We start from the raw sequence: 22,961 nt of genomic DNA, 5'->3' as shown, positions 1-22,961 counted from the left end.
TTCATCCACATTACTGTGGAAGATCAAGACTTACGAGATTGGCTTTTTCTTTGGCTATTTGTTTTTGTTCTTCTAATTTCAGCTTCTCACTCAGAGAGTTGTTTTCACTTTTTAGTTCATCGATTTTTTTCTGAAATGTAAATATATTGTATCATTAGGCCAAGAATTCAGTGCATATATCCAAACTGCTTTTCAAGTTTTAAACTGTTGCAATGAACCCAGCCCTTAACAAACCTCCAGCAACTCCTGCTTCTCTTTAAAGGAATCTTCAAGCGACTTCCTTTCAGATTCATGGGTACTCTTGAGCTCTAAAACAATATTTTTGCAGATTTTAATACCACATAAGACATGAAAATTCTTTTTGAAAATAAACAGCTTGAAGAGCCAGCCTACAAATATATGCATAGATACATACAGTTGATGGCAACACAGAACATTTATCATTAACTGATGCAAAGCATTTATGAAGTATCAGATTTATTCCCACTTCAGATTTGCTGATTGTCCCCTCACATATCCATTTCATTAGCAAACAGCCTGCCAGTTTTGGGAACATTCATCTGCATGCAACAAATGGACTTACTAAGCACAGGTCACATCTGACACAAGTTGAGTTTATGGAAGGAAACAAAGCAAAAATTGAAACTGTTGAAATTGAAACTTCTAAAAAAACATTTTTTTCCCACTTTGGATGCCATGCAGAGGAGTTTGCTCTTTGAAAGCAATTAGAAGCATGACCAGTCTTCAAGACAAAAAAGTATCACTGAAAACTTAGCTATCGAGTGGAAGGAGTATGGAAATCATCATCCCTTAAATCAATGAGACCCAATGTCATTTAAACCTGAGCATGTCACCACCCCCTCCCTTGAGAAACACCTCTGCCACAGTGTACAGTACACAGTGTAGGATATTTCTTAACATAGCCATGTCATTATGGAAAGCACACAACCCTACTCATCCTCATTTTCAGTTCTGAGGTGCTCCTTACAGAACTAGGGGATGGGAGGAATTACTCAGTCATTTGAAATTTTGAGGGCAATTCAGGTGTCTTTTACTGCAAGAAAAGTCATTTTCACTCAAACTGTTTATAAAGTTTCATTCAACTACAACTGGATCATGGTTTTTGCTGTATGTAAAATAAGACTTGTCAGTTCCAATGGAAGGAATTCAGCCAATGTTTTTAAACATTAAACAAAGAACAGCAAAGCGGACACAATGATCAAAACACCTGAATACTTTTGTTTGTGACTAGCAGCACTATAGCATACATACTTAAATACAAAATACTTGCCTGAAAAAGAGGATTCATACTCCTTTTTCAGCTCCTCTACTTTTTCTGAGTGCCTGTTTTCAAGTTCCAGCTTAAAGCTTTCATGTGTGGTATTTAAATTGTCCACCTGCAATATGACAACATGATTTTTCTCCCCTTATGTGTATCAACTTAACCCTTGTTGAAAGCATTGTTTCAATGGCTTCATGTACTATGTCAAGTATATTTAAAATGGTCTAGCAGGATTCAAAAAGTAGAAGCTAAGCCATGTACAAGACTTAATAAATGAGAATGATGCCTTACAGTTTACCACTACCAAAGGAAAATGTGTGCATCTCTCACAAGCATGGAGTTGCAAAGCAAGGTCAGAGGGCAGGTGTGTTTACAGAAATCTTAAAACTCAAGCTGACCCAAATATCCCATGGAGCTCTAGAAATAACTTAAGCTGGCAGAACACAACCAATCTCCACCACATTTAAACATAAGCCCAAGATCTGTACAGCTTAGTGTGGTAATATTTTTTATTGCTGCAATGAAGTGGAATTTCACATTAAATAACTGTTATTAGCAAAACCCAGGATTCTCTGAAGGCTCATTTGTAGCAGAAAGCAGTTGCTAGAGAACTTTTCTACTTTAAGTGTTACAAACCTGCTCCTGGAGTTGGGCTTTATACTTTTCAGCTTCCTCAATGCAGATACTTCGGAGTTTCTCACATTCTGCAGTGTAAAACTGTTTAAGCTTCTCCTCCACCTCAGCTAAGTCATCATTATGTTTCTGGTTTAACTTCTGCAAATACCCTTCATAAGCAATTTGCAGTTCATTCCTGTCTCTTTCCAATTTCTCACAAGCTGCAGAAGTGGTTACTGAAGATGTCAAAAGGAAAAAAGAAAAGAAAAAGAAAGGAATTGGATCAAGTTCAATACAAAAATCACATCTTCATTTACAGGTACTAAAAACAGTGAATACATTACACAGCAACATGGTTATATACAATGATAAATATGATTTATCCATTAAATGTGTGCCTCCAAGGACACATGAACAGATCTTCTCAAAAATATCAAATTCCATGTTTCTTAGGATGAGAATTAATTGAACCCAGCTAAGCCAGGAGCCCACATAAAAAGCACAAGTGTGACAGATTGACATGACATGGAAGGAGGAATGTCTCATGAGAGACACTGAAGAGCTCCAATATAAAAATTAATTGTATTTGCTACTTTACCTTATTTGATCCCATTCAGTAGAATATTTGTTGGAGTACTTCACTTTTTGACATAGAAACCACTTAGCTAAATTTGAAAGTCCTAATTTCCTGAAAACTGTATGTTTAATGACATCCATACTCAGATATACAGCAAAGAAGCAATTCTAGCTTGACATGGACCTGATACAGATCTGCCAATCTGAAAGGTACCCTCATGTGTTTATGCATGAGATATTTAAATATGCAAGACAGAAAATGGTTTTAGGCAAAAAGTGAAGAGTACTAAGAAAAGATAAATGCTCTGCAACTCTCTTTACATCTGCATTAACACAGGTCTGCTAAGAAGGCTGCCTAAGTTTGTCTCCCCATATTTGCAGCTGCTTGAAAGGCAAAACAGAAGTCAGCAACTTGCATTTTTGAGTTTGAAATATAGCATGCCCAAGTCCAGCCAGCCAGGCCTGAATGGGAGGAGTCATCCTCCTACTGTTAATATGACTGCAGTAAATGCTTGATGCAGTTCCAGCTGCACCCAAAGCCTGGAAGCAAGGTGAAACAGCATCTCTAACCCAAGTGTGTGGTCACTTGTGCAAAACCAGTTCTATACAGACTCTGTAGTGCTATGGTTTAAAATAAATTAGTCAGATGAGTGGCTGTTTAGGAGAAAAATCAACTAAAATGTTAACTTGATCCTCAAAGGCAGGAGAAGTCATGCATGCATGCACTTCACAGCAGACTGGCACACTGCCCAAACAGTGTAAATATAAACTCTATGTAAAAGTATGGGAAGAGGCAAGGATTTCTGTAGAGGCAGTACAGGAAATTCTCATCACAAGAGTGTTTGAGCCTTAAGATAAATAAATTACAGTATCCTCAGGGACTGATTCCCAAAGTAGTAATGGGTCAGCTGAAGGGAAAGCAGCCTGCCCCAGCAGAGTGCCTCAAGTTACACGTGTCTTACTCTTCTTTGCTACAGCTTATTAAAAGCATGTGAGTAACTTGATGGATGATACTCTTTTAAGGGAACTGTGAAGAATCTTGGCCTTGCTACCATCGCTTGGAACCTGCAGTGGAACTAGAAAGTGTTAAGAGAGTGAGCTGTACTGCACGGAAATCAATCTACATGTGTGTCTACCTGAATTAGGCTTAACAGCAAGCTTAGCTATGCTGGGTCTGTGCAAAAGATGTGCTGATCTGGACAGATTTAGGCCAAGCTCTTCGTTCTCTGACTGGCAACGATGCAACAGAGGCTCAACTGAAACCTACCACAACATTCTCTGCAACTCAAGCAGATTTCACAGTTTTTGCTACCTTCTGCAGCAGCACCAAAATAAGTTTTTGCTCCCCTATCTTTATTCCTTTCAGAAACTTCTCTTACAACTGCTCCCTTAGGGAAAGGGAAAAAAAAATAAATTAGCTTTCACACTACTACCACATTGCAGTGGCACAAAGTTACTGAATATATATATACTCTGCATTGCCACATTTCTGGAGAAGAGGTAACACCATTGTTAGGGGACATTGTATTACAATGCCAAGAACCAGGCAGCAAGCCAAATGGAGGTGTTACACAGCCAGCCATGTGCAGATGGAGTTGACCTTCTACAGCAGAGTAAGGGCATAGCTGAGAGGTAGGCGACTTGCATGGCTCAGTTGAGGTAACTGCAGCAAAATGCTTCAAATCATCCACTTCATTTATAACCAACAGAGGAAGAAGCATCAAATTCCTTATTTGCAAGGCCAGAGCTATTCATTTGCCTCCAGTTAGCCAGAGAATTTGCTGCCTATCATTGCCTTATCTTTAAATGTCAGCACACAGAGCTTCAGATGATGCAAAGCACTTCAGAAAAAAAGCAAATAGCAAACCACGCCTTTGTCAAAGAAAACAGACACATCAGTTCCCCTTCAGGCAGTTTGCAATTCAGATTTATGAGAGGACTAATGTTACAAAGGCAAACAAAAAACTTTTGAAACTTGCACTAGCAGTTCAAAATTGTTACCGTAAAGGAAACTCTGGCCTCCACAAAGCTGGAGGCGGCAACGCTTCCTTGCACATCACAAGCCTGACTTATATCCCTGCCATGCAAACAAGAAGCAGAACTCCTACATAACCAGTGAGCTCCCAGTATCATGGTGGTGCAAGAAACTGACCGTGGTTTTTCTTGACTTCGGGAAAAACACCAACTAAAGAACTGTTAATTTGAAATTATGAGGTGTCCCATAAACCAAAGCTTGTCTAAATACTTGAGATTGAAATGTGTGCAGCAAGTATTTTGCACAGTCCTATCCCTCTGCAGACTGAATCATGTATTTTATGACTGCTCTGCTTTTTTTTAAGAAAGTTGCCTTTTTCATGATTTGTCCCAAATTCCTTAATTTGGCCATTTAGCCACTGGCTAACCAAAGCTGATTGCTGCTCAACTGAAGAGTAATCTCACTGAACTCATGTTAAACTTGGAAGAAAAATTTGTAACTGGAACATGTGCTCTTCCAGTAGCAAACACACAAATCTATTTCAACTTCTCATCCACTTCAGAGATACCTGAAGTGCATACTTCATAGTTTTTGTACACTACTACTGTGTTTCCTTTCCCTTCTTGAAGTGCTTTTCTCCACAATTCCACATCTTTAGAACACAAACCTTGAGAAAAAAAAAAACCCAACAGGAAACAAATGGTCCAACAGCATTTCAGGGAAAAATCAAGCCAGAGAGATGAACAGATGCACAATTTGTCTGTGAAGTTTGCTCCATTTTACCTGTAACACTAAACACTTTTAAGGACAGTGTATATGGAATGCTATACTTGGCAGCCAGAAGCAATCCTTTTACTTCTTCATTCATATAGCATAGCCATTAATTCATTTTTTCCCCTCCAAATATTTTGCCTCCACTTGGTTGTCCCAGCCTCTCTTCCCAATCATACAACTGTCTCTCCCTATATCAGTACAGCATGGAGCAAGATTAATCTGTGGTTTTAAGCTTCTTAACACCTCTAATTATAAATGAAGAGCCTCATTCTTTTCCATTCAACCATGACCTTTAGAAATCATGAAAAGTTTCTGAGATTTGGTAACAGCAAATCTTCAGAGCAGAAATGCTGGTTTTGACATATAAAATTACCCTTTATTTGTAGTAGTTAACATCAGCCACTTGCATCTTGGGTATTTCACTACAAAGCTTTTTAAATGCCAAAATCATAAAACAAATGCTTGCAAGAGCAGCATGGAGAACCAGGCACATGGCAACTCCCTGCACAGTGCAACAGCAGCACATCCAAACCACAGCAACAGTGGCTGCAGCTGAAGGAGAGGACTACAAAAACTGTCTTTATATCTCCTAGAAAGCTATTTTGTATTTTCACTAAAAGTAGCCAAGAGATAAGACCTTACAAGTGTGCATCTCCTTTCACTTTTTTTTTCTTGTTCTAATTATAAAACCATCATCCAATACAGCCCTTATGGCTAAACTGCTTAGCTTAAACATTTTTCAATTTACATTCCCCTAAAGCTACCATAACCATAGCTCTAAGATAAAATACAATGGATTTTTTGAACCCTGAATTAAATGGCTTGCAAACAGTAGTTATCTTCATAAAATTGTCCAAGTCACTCACTGGCCTAGTTATGATTTATGAAAAGGCATTAGACTGTCTGAAATTCTAAACCAGAGTTCACTAGGACAGTAAACTGTCAGCATTTTAATAGATGTGGGGGATGTGAAATGTGAATAATTACCACAAAAAAGGCCCAAGTATTTAGTACTACGTGATATTACACTGCACTAACATTTAATTGCTCAAACCTTGTATTTCACACTGCAAGCTGTATGTTCACTTGACCAGTAAATCTGCTACAGACAGGCACATTTCCTTCTCTATACAAGATATATTTTTATATATTTTGCCAGATTGTCAAAATTTATGTATAGAGAAGGAAATTTATGGTATTGGCAGATTGTCAATATTGAAAATTCTTCTTCCCAAAAACGCTTTCAAGTTTATGACCAGGTTTCTCTTCTTTCTCTTTCTGGTGTTACTTCCATAATGAGACTAATTATACAGGACATTAAACCACATTGCATATTTTTGTTCTTGGGCAAGTTAGACAAGGCAGGTAGCCAAAAAAGCCTGCTTTAAGCAACATTTAAGCAGGTATGATTGAATAAATAATGTGAAGCATTCAATTCTCTGCTGGGAAGTAAATTCACATCCCATGTGCTGCAAACACTGCAAGTGACAGAATGTTCAAGCAGGCAAAGAGGCAAGTCTGTGAAGTGTGGCAAGTCAGGCCCTGTCTCAAATAAGTGAAAGAAGCATCTACCTATTATTAAATATTGTTACAGATCACCTTAACCTGAAAACTGAATCACATTCACTGTAAAAACACAACGGTCTCTTCTATCTGAACTTCCAAAGCATCTTGAAGATAATTTAGTAATAAAAAAGAACATGAAGGTATTCTGAAGGAAATACAGTTTAGCACTTGCCATGCAGCAGCTGGAGGTGAGAGAGAGGGGTTTGGCATTTGGCTGTCTGTCCAGGGTACACACAGGCCTCTGCAGGTCATGGAGAAAGGCTCACGAATGGAAATGTTCAAAGCGCCAAGGTTGGCGCCGGCTGAGTCAACTTTGCACCTGCTACTTTGTAGCAGGACTCAGCTGGATCACATCCAGCATGACTGCAAGGAGGCTCTGAAATGATGTGGAGTGCAATTGATTTAGAGGAACAGTTTCAATACCTCTCAAGAAATATGCAGCCCTTGCAATTTCTACTCAGTTAATTAAACAAGTAATTAGAAGTTTACGTACTAGCTTGCATCTTAAGAGAAACAGTTGATAAGCAGGACATCCTTAGCTGCTCCAGGCTCCCAGAACTATGGTGCTTTCATTTCAGCCAGTATCAGTAAAACAGTAGCTGGAGATTTTAAGGAAGTCCAAGTTCAGAACCTAACTGTTACTGAATTTTAACTCCCTTTGGAAAAGCCCATCCCCAAACACCTATCACTGCTAATCCTTGCACATGTTTCCAGCTACTGAGGGCAGAAAGCATTGTCTGGTAACCATCACCTGGCTGGCACAGTCACATTCTGGGACAGGAATGCCTATTTAAACCATTTAACAAAAGGTATTTTGGTAGAAATGGTCATACACAATAACCCAGCAAAACAGACCATCTGACAGCAAGTCAATTCGGTCTTGCAAGGTAAATCAAGGAGCTTGGGAACGTGCACAGTTAAACTTCAAAGTAAGAAACTGAGAAGTCTGAACTGCACAAGCTTCAGGATACCCTCAAACTCAGCAGCATTCAGGGAACAGGCTCCACTGGGCTGTGCACATCTGGTTCCTCTTCTCAGACTGCCTGTCCCCAAACTGCAAACCAACAGTCATTAAAAACATGGCAACTGGGACTCCACAAAACATTACATGGCCAAACTAAGACTCAAACTGCACTTATCTTTCCCAGCAAATGTATGCTTAGATTGTACTGTGAATGAAAATCCACAGTACTTACGTCAAAACAGTCTATGGAAATCTTAAGTTCAGCTGAATCCATTTAACAGTGTCAATAGAAAGCTGATTAGCAGGTATGGATTTAAGCAGATTATTTTCAGCTAAAGCTACTGTTTTAAGAATGCCTTTCTCACACCTTGTCAACAAATTATTAATTTAACTTCAAAAAAAGCCCCAAACCAAGTTCTTTTTAAAGGTAGATAGAATTGAAGACCTGGATAGTTTTTCATTGCTATAATTAAATCCACTCCCTTTACATGCTGAGGAGAGCAGTACAGACAGGCTAGACATGTGACGTGGTTAAGACAAAGGAACTGCATGAAGATAAATAAATGCTTCATGAAACCATGGTCTGGAAACCTTACAAAGGAAGTGAGCCCCAGGCTGCCATTCAGATACTCCTGCAGAACTGACCCAGGAAGATCAGCTCTGTGAAGGGAACAGCTGATGATGGCATCCAGCAGCACATCAGCCAGCATCCCTGTCTGAGAGCTCTGGGCACTCGGGTGTCACAGATCCATCAGGCACAGCTGCATTTGAAGACTTTTCTAGTTATCAACCTACTGAATGGCACATGCTTGCAATGGGAGTCTCATTTATGAGCTCATCAGGCTGCTGATCAAAGCAGGAAGATAACAAGTTTATGGAAAGCTCATTTAAGCATGAGGCATCCTTACAAAGAGCTAAGCATTCAAAAAAAACCTGAACTCCACCAAAACCCTCAAATGTGGTAATGGCAAAAGTGTTGGCCAGCTTTTGGTCTACCCATGTAAGCAGAATTTTCCCCTTCTAGGTAAGTGATAAACATAGTACCTAGGTTGATTAAGGAAAAATAATATTGAAGATGCAAGCCTAGAGAAGGAGACTTTTTTGCTCGGATAGCAATCCTCCTGAAGTAGTTTTCTTGAGGTAAACAAATGGGGTTGCTCAGAGAATCACATTAAGTACATAAATAAAAAGAAATCTGGTTTATAAAGTTTATAACACAACTTTTTGTGATGCAAGAAGGCCTTTTCCACATTAAAACTCTAGTCCTGTTGTCACTTTAGGGTAATAGAAACATCAGTTGCAGCTGATGGGGGACACAACCCTGCACCCTGCTACTCCTTCCCTTTTCTCTGCTCCAGTCCCAGTATTCCTTCAGTCTCATACTGAAGTCAGGGCAGGCAGCTTTGGCAAAACAGACTACCAGGCAATAGTTTCAGCTGGCTTAGGTCCCCAGGCAGCTCACTGCATCGGTGGGGGCATGGCTGTCCCTGCAGCAATGCTCCCACAAGGAGGACAGGGGGATGCAAAGGCAGGGGAAGGCCAGGCTCTTTCAAAACCAGCCCCTACTGAGAGCTGCCTGGAACATCTGCTAAGTTCAAATACATTACATGGAGCTACCTCTAAATGCAGCTAAATCAAACTTCAAAGTTGGCAAAACCAGCCCCTGCATATAATAGCTCAATTTCATGTTATAGCCATCCACTAGGATGAGTTCAAAGATTTAATCTCATCAGCCTGAAAGCATTTCCTTCTTTTAATTTTACACTCATTCACCTACAGGTCACTAAGGCAAAAATGCAGATTTTGCACACGTTTTACAGGTTTATAAATTTTTTGCCAGCAAATCTCTAGAAGACAGCATACAAATGAGTTAGGGATCAAAGAGAAGTACATATACTGTCAGCCATCCTCCCATTTTTTAGAAGTGAGTGCTGTGGTCATCAGACACATGTTTTGTAAGGAGGCCCTGCAAGGCGCAGTGAGATCAGTGCCAGGAATTCAGTGAACCTGGGGTCACGCTGTCAGGGCTGCGCAGCACTGAAAGCATCTGAGCGGAATTCAGTCAGGGAATTAAATGACTGCCATTACAGTATCAGGGCATCTGCCTTCTGCAGATCTGCTTTGCTGCATTTCTGTTTCATGATGAATGCAAAAATAAATTCTTACCTAGCTCTCCTCGAAGATTAAGTAGCTCTTGAGACAACGCTTTCCGCTGCTTCAGTGCTTCCTCCCTCTGCAGAGAAAAGAACAAAAAAATCCAAACGTTTGGTTACTAGTGGTCTGAGCAGGGCACCTTCCAGTTATTAACTTCCATGTGTTCTGTAGGAAAAACAAGAGCAAGAAGCCAAGATATGACTCATTTATGATAACAGTTCAGCTGTCACAATATACACAGATGTTCTTCTGTTGTTAAGGAAGTTATACTTTAAAACAAAGAACAGCTTTTTCCAGGACATCTCTGCAATTAAAATCCTACTTTGCAGCAATTAATTATATATTTTATGGTGGGTGTAGCAACATAAGCCTCCAGAACAAATCAGTGGTAGATGTCAAGGGCACAGAAGTATAGTGTATATGTGAAAGAGGCATGCATTAAATATTTATCTTAAGCTTACTCAAACAGAAACCATCAACTTTGCTAAATGCTTAGTCTTTCATGAAGAAAAGGCACAGCCCTGTTCAAAGTTGAATACAACCCACCCTGCCGCTCAGAGCTCCTAACGTTAAGATAGATGGTGTTTCCTACAGCGAGACCATCACAAGGCATGTGTGAACAGACCATACCAAGGCAGAAACACCATCTACCTCCCTGCTTTCCCCAGGAGCCGTGCCCCGGCCAGGAGGCCAGGCCGCTGTGCCGCGGACCCGCAGCCCGGGGGCGGCGCAGGCACGGCCGGGCAGAGCGGCTCCGTGGCCCGGCGGTCACCGCCTCACGCCACGCGCGGAGGTGACAAGGTCCACGCGTCCGCCTGGCAGGGCGCTCCTCCGCTCCCGGCCGGCTCCCTGTGAAACAAGCACTCATTACCCTTGCTGCAGCGCACTGAGAATAGAGGCACAGCTTGCTGCTAGAGCAGCCCATCTTCCAGCGCCGGCAGCCCCCCGCTCGGCCCCCGGCCCCTCATCGGCGACGCGCGGGCGGCGGCGGCACCACCGAGCCGGGCAGGTCCGGCCAGGGCCGGGCGGCAAGGCTGGACCTTGCCTCCGCAGGTTATCGTGCGTCCGCGCCCAGCGCTCCGACAGCGGCAGATACTGCAGCTCCTGCAATTGGCACAAGCAGCCAGCGATTGCTTAAAGCCACAGCCCTTCTTTTATGCAAGGCGAGCCCAGACATTAGATCGATCGATCTCCACTTGCTCCGACGGCAGCCGGGATCACCGAGGGAACGCTGCCCTTCTCTGCAGATAACCGAGCTTATTTTTAGCTATTTCGAGCTTGCTGTACGCTGCTTTCACACTTAATTTGTTGATGCAAAAATAAGCCATAGGAGGCCTAAACTGAATGGGAGAGCCACAGATACAGCAGTTTTGCTGCTGTCAATGCCCCCGGTTTATGTTCAATAGCCCCAGTGCACGCAAATAGCTTCAAACTTTGCATGCTTTTCCTTTAGCGAGGATACACGAGGGAAAGAAAAAAAAAATCCTCGCACTTGTCCACAACTGAGCACAGCAGATGAATTTGCAGACTGGTCAAGCCACACCTACAGCTGGTTCTCCCCAGGGAAAACCTCACCTTTACAGCAAACTCCCCCTTTGCCCTTGGTCACTCTCACTACAACCTGACCACAGGCTTGCATCTTAAGAGCACCCCATCCTGGAGGTAGGAGATACTCACTGCATGCCTGCAGAACAAATAAAGCAGTAAAACACACAATTCTTAAGAAAAACTAGAAAGAAAAAGCACCCAAAACCCAGTCATGTATTAAGGTCCGACACAAGACTAATCAAAATGAGTCATTTTTACGCTATGCGCTCATTTGCAAGTTTTAGGAAATTATTATGCAGCTGCTAAGGCTGTTTGAAGAAACTGCCAGCCCTTTACTAGAAATATTTGTATTTTTGACGTTGTATGAGAAATACTCCCCTTTAATCACTCAATTAAGCAGCCTTAACAATTCTTTGGACACTTTACATTTTGGTAGGGCTATTAAGCAGCTGTGTTGCAGCTTTATATTAAGCACTTAGAGGCTTTTTACAGTGTCAGTGGGCTAAGATTGACAACCACACCTCACCTCCACAGTAAATTCTCAGGAGAGCAGAGAGCTCAGTTATTGAAGGGACTTGCCCTGCTCTTCCCTGCTTCTCTGCTCAGAAGGGAGAGATGAGTCATCTCACTCCGGTTCAACACTATGGACACAGCATCTGATGATGAAAATGGGAATGCTACAGTGAGTTATTTGAGCTGCATCCTTGCACACTGGGACACAACCTGCTTTTTTCCAGCCTTTGTCAGTAGAAGATCTCAAATTCTCCCTGCTGGCTGTACCATGATGCAGACCCTTTTTGTTTAGTGTTTCCAAATGGGCTTCTTCGTGGTCTACACATTTTGTATTTGCTTTCAGTTAAAGAAATTTGATGCAACAAGGGCATGTACAACCAGCATATACTAAGGGCTAACGAGAGGCTAAGACTAAAAATCCAAAACAAAATCAAATAACACTGCCTGTGTAATCCTCATGGTTCTTGCTGCTCCTAAGCCCTGTTGCTCTCTTTACTGGTGTTGCTTAACCTGTTGCCTCAGTTCAGCTTGCCCATTCATGGTTTAACAAATCCAAGTAATCCAGATGGACTTGTATCATCACCTCCTGCTCACAAATACCTTCAGAAAAAACCTGACAGCCTAAAATAAGAAGACCAAGCTGCTCATATGGATAACCAGCCACCTAAAGTAGTCAGACTGACTAGCAGTTAATTTAGTATACTTTTATCTAAGTTCTGAGAGAACTGGAGCTGCAGGCATGGGGGTTTCCCCAAGAAAACCTTGAAGTTGCCAAAATCTGAAATCTAAATGCAGAAAAATACCAAAAATACTTGAATAATCCAGTAAGGGCCTATCTTCAGTATTTAATTTAAAGACAGGTATGCATATGCTTTGGGCTGGAATATCCAGCAACCTTCTAGTTTATGCTGAACAAGATTCTAGTTGAAAAATCAGTACCAGAAACTGGGAGAGCAGAACCAAGCTGGAACATACAGGATCAAGCAATTTTGGCATTGTTATCCACATAAATCCAGCAATAAGGATCATCCTCATTTAGTTGTCAGAGACTCATGAAGCATCTTCATACCCCTTTACAATTTCTTCTGGTACAATTTATGAATTTATGTAAAGATCAGGTAGATTATTTGGTACCTATTTTTTTCTTTTTCACAAAGAACCTATTGTAGGTTGCACTTAAACCAAAATATCCCCCTGCCATGAACATGGAAGCTTCAGGAAAGAACAAGAACAGAGTTTAGGGATAAAAGATTTGCCACAGGCAATATTAGAGCGGTGCACCTCTGCCATTGAATGCTACAAAAAAGTTCTCAGCATAATGAGGGAGACCTGGACACTTCTTGTTCTGAGGAAAATGAGACCGTTAAAAAATCCTTCACATTTTGAAAATTTGACAAGTTCAGGTTAACATATGGCCCACAGCAAAGACACTTGAAAAGGTGAGGCCCAAGGTAGAAGGTTAAAGAACACCACAGCTTCAACATGGCAAAAACTACCAAGTCAGGAATGGAATAAATTACGAAGTTTGTCATCCGTATTTGTTTTGTTGGCAGTTATGCAGCCCAATTACAGGCTTAAGAGTATTTTTCCTGGTAACTAGCTGTTTTTGCTAGAGCTTGAGATTCAAACAGACCAGCCTAGGGTCATTTTAGATACAAACAAGGGTGAGGACATATCACTGTTTGAACAGTTTCCATTGCTCTGCTTTGAAAGCAGGAAGCTCTACAAAAGTCCACATTCCAGAATGAGCAAGAGGGATATTTGTACCAAGCACACAAACAAACAGCCTTCCTGCCTACATACCTATACCAAATCTTCACATAAGACAGACCCAAGTTACCTCCAAGACATCAGGTTCTGAGCAGCTCTCAAGCTAGAATAGGTGGGCATTCCTCGAGTATGCCACAGCAACTTTGCAGACCACAAATATAAGAGCATGAAGTTTTACAGCAAACTGGCAACTTTGTATTTCCTTGAGAGGATGTGCAACCAGACAGACTAACCATTCCAAGTTTCCCAGCACACTCCTGCTCCTGGCCAGGTGGGGTGATGCTGGTGTGGGAGCCCCATGCTCTGCCTGCAAATCATGGCTTTGAGAGCCACAGATAGGCTGTGCCTGGTCAAAAAGTCCTAATCACTTTTTGTAAGTTTTTAATCCATGATAAGAGCTGCAAGTCCTTCAACAGTTACTCAATATAAAAAAGCAAATCACAACAGAAAACAGGTTTTGAGTATGTGTGTCCAAATAAGCTAACATTGCCCAATCTGGTAGTAATTATCCAAACATCACAGTTCACATTTTAAACAAGGCACATTCCTTTGGGAAACAAAATATGTACTCTTTTGGAGCTGTATTAAAGAAAGAAAAATTCACAAGAACCAATAATGAAAAGTTCCCGTTTACATACCAAAATACAGTAATTGTTGCTTTTTAAATTTCAAGCAGCTATATCACACTGATATCTATGTGATAAGGCACCTGCTACAGTTGCCTAGTCTACCCCCAGTAACAGATTCAGAAGAAGCATTATAGATCACTGCAACCAAAAACTGCTAAGCACTGGTACATTGTGAAGAAAGAGACACAACTCACTTTGAGGCCATGAAATACCCCAGGGAATCAGGCTGTGTTGTGGCCATTTTCCCATGACACAAATGGAGCAGCCATCCTGGAATGTTCATCTCAGTGCTGGGATGCAAGGTGGTCCCTGCCCAGGGAAGGTGGAGAAGGGCTCTGACAATGCCAGTGCCAATCCCTCTGCAGTGTGCAGACAGGACAGGCAGATGCAGGTCTCAGGCAAAGCCCAGCAACTGAACCTCTCACTGGTGTAACTGGCAGGTGGGAACACCTCTGACTGGCAAGGCTGTAATCAGCCTTCTAGTTTCCATCAGCACTACACTTCATAAACAACTAATTTCAGGACTCAGAACTTAAAGGAGTAGAAAATTAAGTGTTAAATATAAAAGCATCACAATGCTCTTTTCAAAAAACATTTTATTATAACAGACTAAATAAAATTTGTTCAGAGTGCATAAAGCAAATTCATCAATGCAAAGAACGGAAGCACTTAAATGTGTTTTACTATCATACACAGGGCCAAATTAATTCTATTCTTGGAAAGAAGAGTCTGGTTTTTGTAAGATGTTTACTGTCAAACCAAACCACAAGCACTTACTCCTAATATTAAACTTAGAGAGAAATGCTGAGGATTTAAAAAACTTAATAAATTAGTAAATTTCCAAGCACTTCTGTAACGTGTATGGTTACAGCCTACTGGAGATATGCTGCAGTTGTATGGAAAAAAACATCATAATTTAAATATTTTTTAATACTGGTACAGTCTCAGTTGTCAACAGGATGTCTTTCTCATCCAAGGAGATTTTCCTCTTGGGTACGAAGCATTAGAAATTTATGTCTACTCGATCCTTGTGCAGCTCCAGTAATAAAAACATGATCACCATCACTGGCTGTAGTGTAGAAATTGAGTCACATCTTTGCATAAACTCCAGTCACTCATGTGTCATCAGCTACAGCCTGGAGGTAATTAGGAAGGGACAACAAAAGGACCATTCATATCCGCTTTGCAGTATGACATTTGACTTGAGGATTTTGGTCCTTATACCACAGTATTTCTACCTGTCCCTGTTCCTTCTTCCCTAGCCAAATCCAGTCCTCTAAGTAAGACTTCTCATTAGATACTAGCAATTTTGGAAATGGATTTCTTATAAACTCACCTACTCCCTACCTCACTTAACACCCCCTTGCAGTGTCAGTTCCTCTGCATCATTCAATGCAAAAGCAAGCTAAAGACATGAGCCAAGGAAGCAGTACAACAAACAAACAGTCTCTGCTCCAGCAGCAGACTATTACTGTGATAAAATAAAAATGTCATTAACCCTCTCAAATCAATAAATATACAGTGAAATGAACACTTCTCATTTACTCTTGGCCTCATTTGTGTTAGCCTCTGTCTTCTTACCACATGAAATATGCCATCAGTTTTCACCTTGACATACTTCAAGCAGAATTAAGACTCAGAATACAGCATTTACATGATTAGCTGATAGAGATTTACTGCAATTTCTAATATTTTACTTCTTTTATCTACTAGGTACATCTATGGAGAATCAGAGGTTTTTTCCCTGATGTTTAGTGTATGAAACACTATAGCAGAAAACACTAAAGCAGAGAACCAGCCAAGCAGGATTCCTATGAGTCACTATGTATTTAACACATTTACTTGCAGGCTCTTTATGCTTTTGCAAGCTTTACACAGGATCTTAGGCTCGCAGGGACCTTTGTTTTCCAATTTAGAAGTCATGCCCACCTTCATGCAACAGCCTTGCAAAGATAGGGAATAATATGGGCTACTTAATTTTATTTCTCTATAACAGCCTGTTTGCTACTTTACAGTTTCTGAATGCTAACATTAGTTCTTGCTTCTCACACAGAATGACTCCTTCCTTCCCTGTAGAAACTCCAATCTCATAAAAACTAAGTTTACCTCATCTAAGTGATCTCTTATTTCTCACTATTTTGTTAAAGCTTTTTGTCTCAGTCCAACTCATCTGAATGACACAGCAGCCACCGGATACCTTATAATTTTGACAAGTTATACTGTCACTATTTTTCTCATATCTATAAAACTATTATTACCATTATAAAGTTATTCAAAATGTTGTAATAAGAGCCTATGCTTGAGCATAATATGCACTATTAATTTCATTTTTAAGACTGTTTAGAATTTGACCTGAAAAGGTAGTACAAATCAAGAAGGAAACAAGATAGAAACATGTTGCCTTCTTTCTTCTACAACTGCTCCCTTAAATTTTGCAATAGATAACTCTATTTTGCTCCTGTCATTAATTCTTCAGCTTCTTGAAAAAAAATACAAGAAATAACAAGATAGTCATGAAAATCAGGATCTTTGTGGAAAGCAGCACTGGTTGCCTGAAACACCAAGTTTGTTTCAGTCAAGGAGTAGCTATAGGACAGGAGTAGCTAGGAGTAGCTATTGGACAAGACTCCCAATTCTCTTTAGCTGTAACCCATTCTGAACACCCAGGTGTACCATTTAAATTGCTTAACTGACGCATCTTCTAAAAGATTATTTCCATCAGAGCCTAGTTTCAGAGTAATTAATGGATTAAAATGTTTTTCTGGATGTTAGAGCTCACAAATTTTCAATCTGTTGCCAAAACATTCTTGTTCATTCATACCATGTTTTATAGAGACATTGAGAATCACCTGAAACTTCCTTGCTTTCCAAGTGCTTCTCATCAGACACAGGCTTCCAGAGCCTAGGTCTTCTCTACAGGGGGAAACTACTGTGCTATTACTCAAATCCTCTCTGTTATGAAACAGAAAATATTTGCATTCCTCAAAATCAGGATATTACATTTTGACTTCTAACTGATTTTTCTTTTTTCTTTTTTTAAAGTAGCCACAAAAATTATCTCAATTACATATCCTTATTCTCTCTCATACAAAGTTATGCCCATATTTTGGGAAGCCAGATACACCTGGTATGAGAATTCTAAAAAAAACTGGCCAAGTTTGATGTTAAGTTCTAGAAAATCAAAACTAAAAGTTTTCCTCAGAGACAGCTGCTCTAAACAACATAGGTCAAAAGATATGACTGTTCCAAAACTCTTGGGGTCTAGTGATGCAATGTGTACTTCTGCCCCTTAACCTAGATATGCACTTCTCATTTGATAAATATAAACATTTTCTGCTGAACTTCCACAAAGGCCAAGACAAACATTTCTGATAGATGTGCTCATGTATTCCGAAATGAAAAAAAAAAAAAAACCAAAACAATTTAAACTGCTAAGTTTCCAAGGAAACAAGCATCTTGACTCTTACAGTCATGCACATGTCAGGAAATGCCAGTTACTACAGCTCATATACTAATGGTTAATTTCTATTTCCACCTAGAAATGCTGAAGCCTGCTCAGTCACACCATTTCTAGCATATCCCTCATGTTGTTTCCTGTGTCACATCCACAATTAGTGTTACCCACTGTCAAGGCTCTATACCCTCTCAAATGGCCTTTTCCTCTACTAAGGAAACTTATTAAAGATGGCACCACAACATTCCCAAGTAAAGTCTGACCAGTAAATAGCAGCATTCCCATGACCATACCAAGAAAAGCACAACAGTAAAGCTTTTTTTCATCTCTATAGTACCCTGTTTCACAGATACAAATTTGAAGCCCATGTCCATATCAGAATCTGTAGACAATTACTGAGATGCTTAATTTGGATTAATTTATTAAACTAGAAAAATAAAAATGGATATTCATAACTAAACATTTTACCATCTAATTTTTTTTAAACAGCTTATGTAGTAGTTCTGAATGTAGCAGTTTATGCACTAAAATTAGATGAAATATCTATCAATTCACACTTTGAACAGTTACAAAGCCATTCTAATTACACATTACCCTTTCCTCTGACAGCCAAATCTGCCTTAGACAGACAAATGTGAAACTAGATTTAAAACCAAGCTAGTATCACACTGCTAAAACAACCACCCTCCACTCCCAAAGATGTAAGAGTTTATACCCAGCAGTGAGCTGGAGGTTAGAACAGCCCAGGTGCAGGGCTCACACAGCCTCGGGGGACAGCCCTGAGGCAGGGGAAGGGGCTGAACACCTCTCAGGAGGCAGGAGACACCTCTCAGAGGTTCAGGCACAAGCTGCCATAGCCCCAGCCTCATCAGCTGGTGATGTACTGGGGGTTTTTTGCTTCCCAAGGGAGCAGCTGGCTCCTAGCCACAGCTGCAGACCTCTCAGGCACACATTCCCACCCCACCCCAGCACTGGCAGTTCTTCACTTCCACTCCTTCTCAGTGTGAACCATTGCATGGGGACATACCCAAAACACTTTCAGCATGGACAGACCTGTAAAACTAGACCCAGAGTAATTTTTTTACTGGCTTTCCAAAGAAGCCCAAGCATACACAAGGGCTAGGGAAGAGAAGAGAGAGCTGCAAGAGTGGCATCCCCAACCTGATTATCACAGACATGCTAACCACATTTTTAAAGCATCTGTGAACATATCTCTTACTGAAGGGACAATAAATTCAAAATTAATACTAGTGGAAGTTAAAAGATCAACTCAAATGCAGTAGTGCAAATTTCAGAACTCAGTGCAGTTGAAAGTTAATGGAAAACTGCTTTCCTTGGCACTTCATGCACTTATTGTAAATGGCCAATTTCACCATTTCCTCTGTACTGCCACTTTTCTGTCACTTAAGAAACAGGAAAGCAGTCATGAAATAACAGGAATTACCAGGGGATCAGGGGAAGCACAGTACTCTAGAAAGCCTCAACTTGCTTTTGTGATCAGTGTGCAGTTTAACATGTGCTCCTATCACTGCCAGCACACACACAGCTGTCCAACAATGGAAAAACTCTGTGTTCTCATCAGCCCCACTGCTCATTGCCATCAAATATTCTGGATGCCAAGAGGTTTTCCATCTAGCATTAATCCAGTGCAACAATAGCTCCTGTGAGGTAGAAATCAGACTTTTAGGATTTTTTAACTCAGAAGAGACTTGGTAAAGGTAGCTAAGCATAGACACCCTCCCTAAAGAAACACCAACAGATCAAGTGGGAAGGTTTTATCAGAAGCAGCTGTTACTACTGACAGCTCCAAGGTAACTCTTGCAACAAACAGGTTTGAGCTCAGGGTTTTCTGAGAGATTCCTGCTCAGCTAGAAACATCAGAGCAGCATTGCTCAATCCCATTTAACCCTCTGACAGCAGCCTCTCAACCTCACTCCAATGGGCTAGCTGCAGTTTTGGCAGAAGCCATTGCCAGCAAGTCCTGATTTTGTTCTCAGCTATATTCCACTTCAAATGAGCTCATAAGAAATAACTTTAATCTTTTGTGCAGAAATATATCGGGAACTCTTGGGGAAAAAAAGAAAAAAAACACATGACAGTAAAACCAAACAAATCTAACAGCAAATCGTATCCCAGTCACCTCAGCTTTGGGGATAAAGCAGGAGAGGCTGCAGCAGATTTTGCCAAGAGGCTCAGGCTGGGCTGCCCAGCCTTGAAGTGACCCAAGTGCTCACTGCAGTACTTTACTCCATTTGGCCAGGCAGCCTGTCCTTCACCCCATCTCACCCTCACACTGGCTCTGGCAATCCATGTCAGCACCTGGCAAAGAAATGCTCCTTGGCTGGTTTAGCTTTCTGGTAGTGGTGGGCTGAACTGGCTCTCTGCAGGGACAGAGCAGCAGTAGAGGAGTCCAGAGCAGGCCCTCCCCTCCCTCTGGTTCCAGCAAGCTGTTTCTTAGGCTGCATCATGTCACTTCACACTTGCTCCAGTGGGAAGAATGGAAGCACAGCTCTGTTCCTAGTGTAATCAGCTAAGTATGTTTTTTTTTTTTTTTTTAAAAGACAGAAGCTGAGGCTACTTTCAGTTGGCTATGCAGTAGTTAACCTATGAAAACCTACCTCATGAGTTAACGCCTAACTTAAGTTTTTCCCTGAGTTTATCCAGAGTTTGAAAACTACATCAAAGAGTTCCCCAAGTGATACTTCAGACAAATAATCATATGGGCAGCTAAGACTCTTAGCTATACCAGACTCCACCCCTCACCATAAAGGAAAAAACTCAAACAAGCAAACAAAATTAAAACTACTCTTCACAGTGTTCCCTTGAACAGTGAAATCCTTCAGGATGTCTGCCACAGCTAACTAACAAGTAGTGCTTAAGTATTCCTTACAGCACCAAGAGTCCTTCTCATCCCTGTGGTACTTCCACAAGATTAGGGCAATGAGTATTTGTCTTACCCCAGGAAAGGAGAGAGCAATCTCAAAATCAATAACTGGTATGAAAATACATCAGTGTGTCATATCTAGCTCAATTTCATGTGCTCAAACTTAACTGTCCAAGATTACTAATTTTATATCATTTGACAGAGTTATTTTTTCTTTCCATCTGCAAAAGACTAACAAAGAGGAATAAGGAAAAGAATCACTAGTTTCTTCTATGCAGTTCTCTCTTCTCTCCTTCAAAATCACTTTTTCCTTAAACCCCCCTTTCTTTAAAAAAACCCATACATTTAGGCTAGAGGAACCTGTAAAATAGCCTAGAAAAAGTAAATTAGTATGATGATCTTCTTCTTACTAAACATGACATTTATAAAGTATTTGTGAGTTTTAAAATGTTGCAATAAAAATAATGGAGAGAAGAAACTAGGCCAAGACATTTAATTGTAAGAGTTACTGAAAAAATCATTGTGCTTCTTCTACTGTAATTAGAAGACGGTGCAGAAGTTTAGCAGGGAGAATTTCACTTAAAATTTCACAATATCATATTGGATGACAGGCATCCAAAAATCCTGCATCAAATTGCTTTGAAGATCTCAAGCTAGTTCCTTAGGCAGAGAAAGGTGTTTCAACCAAGAGTTTAAAAAAACCCAACCAAACCAATCCCAGAAAATTGGCTGAGAGCCACTGCTCTTAAGAGTTGAAGCAGACTAGGAGATAAATGCAGTATTTTTAGATGAAATGAAAGCAAGCAGATATTATCCCATGAGAATGTTACATTTTTGCCTGAATACTAAGACAATTTAGTGCTTTTTTGTAAACAGACTCTAAAATCACTACGTAGCAGAAGAGTTGAAATGAAATTGATACCAATCTTAGCACATTAGTTATAAATGCAAGAGTAATGGCTATTAAAGCCTGCATCAGCTGTGCAGTATAAACACATAACTGTTATAATTTTCTTGACTTCACATTTTCCTTTTCTCAATAGTTTTCAAAGCAGACCAACAGTTCCTAGTGTAGTATCAAACTATTAAGTCATTACATATTTCAAACAGATTAGAAGAATTAAGATTAAGCCACATCCGATTCATTCCACTCTATAATTCCAGATGCATTTCTGTATTTTTATTGGTAATTTTAAAAACTCCATCAACAATGCAATGCAGGATTCAATAAATAAAACTGTAACAACTCAGGCTCTATTCTGAGTAGCTGAAAAACATATCCACCCCTTAAATACTCTTCCATACAATGTCAGATAACAAAGCAAGGCTATGTAGATTATCTGTTGAACCTAGTCTTTCCTACAAGGGCAGAACTTGAAGAACATACTTGGAACGCTACTCAGCCCTGAAGGACTCTCTGACTACAAACATTTAAAAACTCTTTTAAAGAGCACGTGAAGCATGCAGAGGCCACAAAGCCCAGTATCATGGGTTTGATTCTTTTTCTAGCTAACTAATGCTAGAAGTATAACCTCCACAGGGAAACAGAAACCACTGGAATGGAAACAAAATTTATTATCAGTATATAAGTATTTTCTGAAGCCCTTGCTGAGAAGAGTTCAAACAATTAAAGCCAAAATTGATGAGCCATGAGTTTTTACCTCAGACTGCAGGTGCTGGATGACAACTGTTAATGCTTCAAACTTTTGGTTACTGGACGTTAGGAATTTTTTCAGCTGCAGGATGATTCCACTTTGGGTCTCACATTTTGTTTTGTACTGTGTCAACTCGGCTGCTTTAGTGCCAGGTGAACGTGCATCTGTGGAAGCCTGAGTCCGTATGCATGAGCTCTTGGCACTCCGCTGCTTGCCCTTGTCAACTAAGAAAACAACAACAACAACAACAAATCAATATGCATTTCATGCTGAAATCTCACCACAATGTAAAGGACAGGTGCAAAAGAAAGTAGTTATAAATTCCTACAAACACTTGCTGAAATACTAACTAGGAGAAAGGGTTATTTCAGTAGCATTGGAGAGCAGGTACTACCAATTTGTTAATTCCTAACACCATAACCTTGGATGCCATGGTCTGTACTTCATCCTCACCTTCATGTGATCTGCAGCATACGTTTCAGCATACTCTTCACACTGGGCTTTGAAAAAATACTTTTATAAAATGCAAGATATCTGTCCTCCTATCTATTCTGTAACTTATTTCTAACATAAGAGTTGTCCTCTTTTGTGTGGCCCATAGA

General features: G+C 40.4%; 1 protein-coding gene across 5 annotated transcripts in view; it reads right to left on the bottom strand.

Annotated features, from left to right (window-relative positions):
- Positions 1–22,961, bottom strand: part of MTUS1 (microtubule associated scaffold protein 1) — a 121,887-nt gene that overhangs the window by 10,005 nt on the left and 88,921 nt on the right. For 4 of the 5 annotated variants that reach the window (XM_071432282.1, XM_071432281.1, XM_071432283.1 and 1 more), the window contains 6 exons: positions 22,366–22,583; positions 9,919–9,985; positions 1,919–2,133; positions 1,292–1,397; positions 235–308; positions 35–130 (listed from right to left, as the gene is read on the bottom strand). In XM_071432282.1, the coding sequence (XP_071288383.1) occupies positions 35–130; positions 235–308; positions 1,292–1,397; positions 1,919–2,133; positions 9,919–9,985; positions 22,366–22,583 (776 nt within the window). Of the gene's footprint in view, positions 1–34; positions 131–234; positions 309–1,291; positions 1,398–1,918; positions 2,134–9,918; positions 9,986–10,777; positions 11,122–22,365; positions 22,584–22,961 lie in introns of those variants that run through there. The other variant, XM_071432286.1, reaches the window with a different exon arrangement.

The sequence above is a fragment of the Agelaius tricolor genome, unplaced genomic scaffold, assembly GCF_023055355.1.
Source record: "Agelaius tricolor isolate 1412-34295 unplaced genomic scaffold, bAgeTri1.0.p SCAF_8, whole genome shotgun sequence".
Lineage (NCBI taxonomy): Eukaryota > Metazoa > Chordata > Aves > Passeriformes > Icteridae > Agelaius > Agelaius tricolor.
Note: the sequence above shows the minus strand (reverse complement) of the source record. Positions and strands in the feature narration are given on the sequence as shown.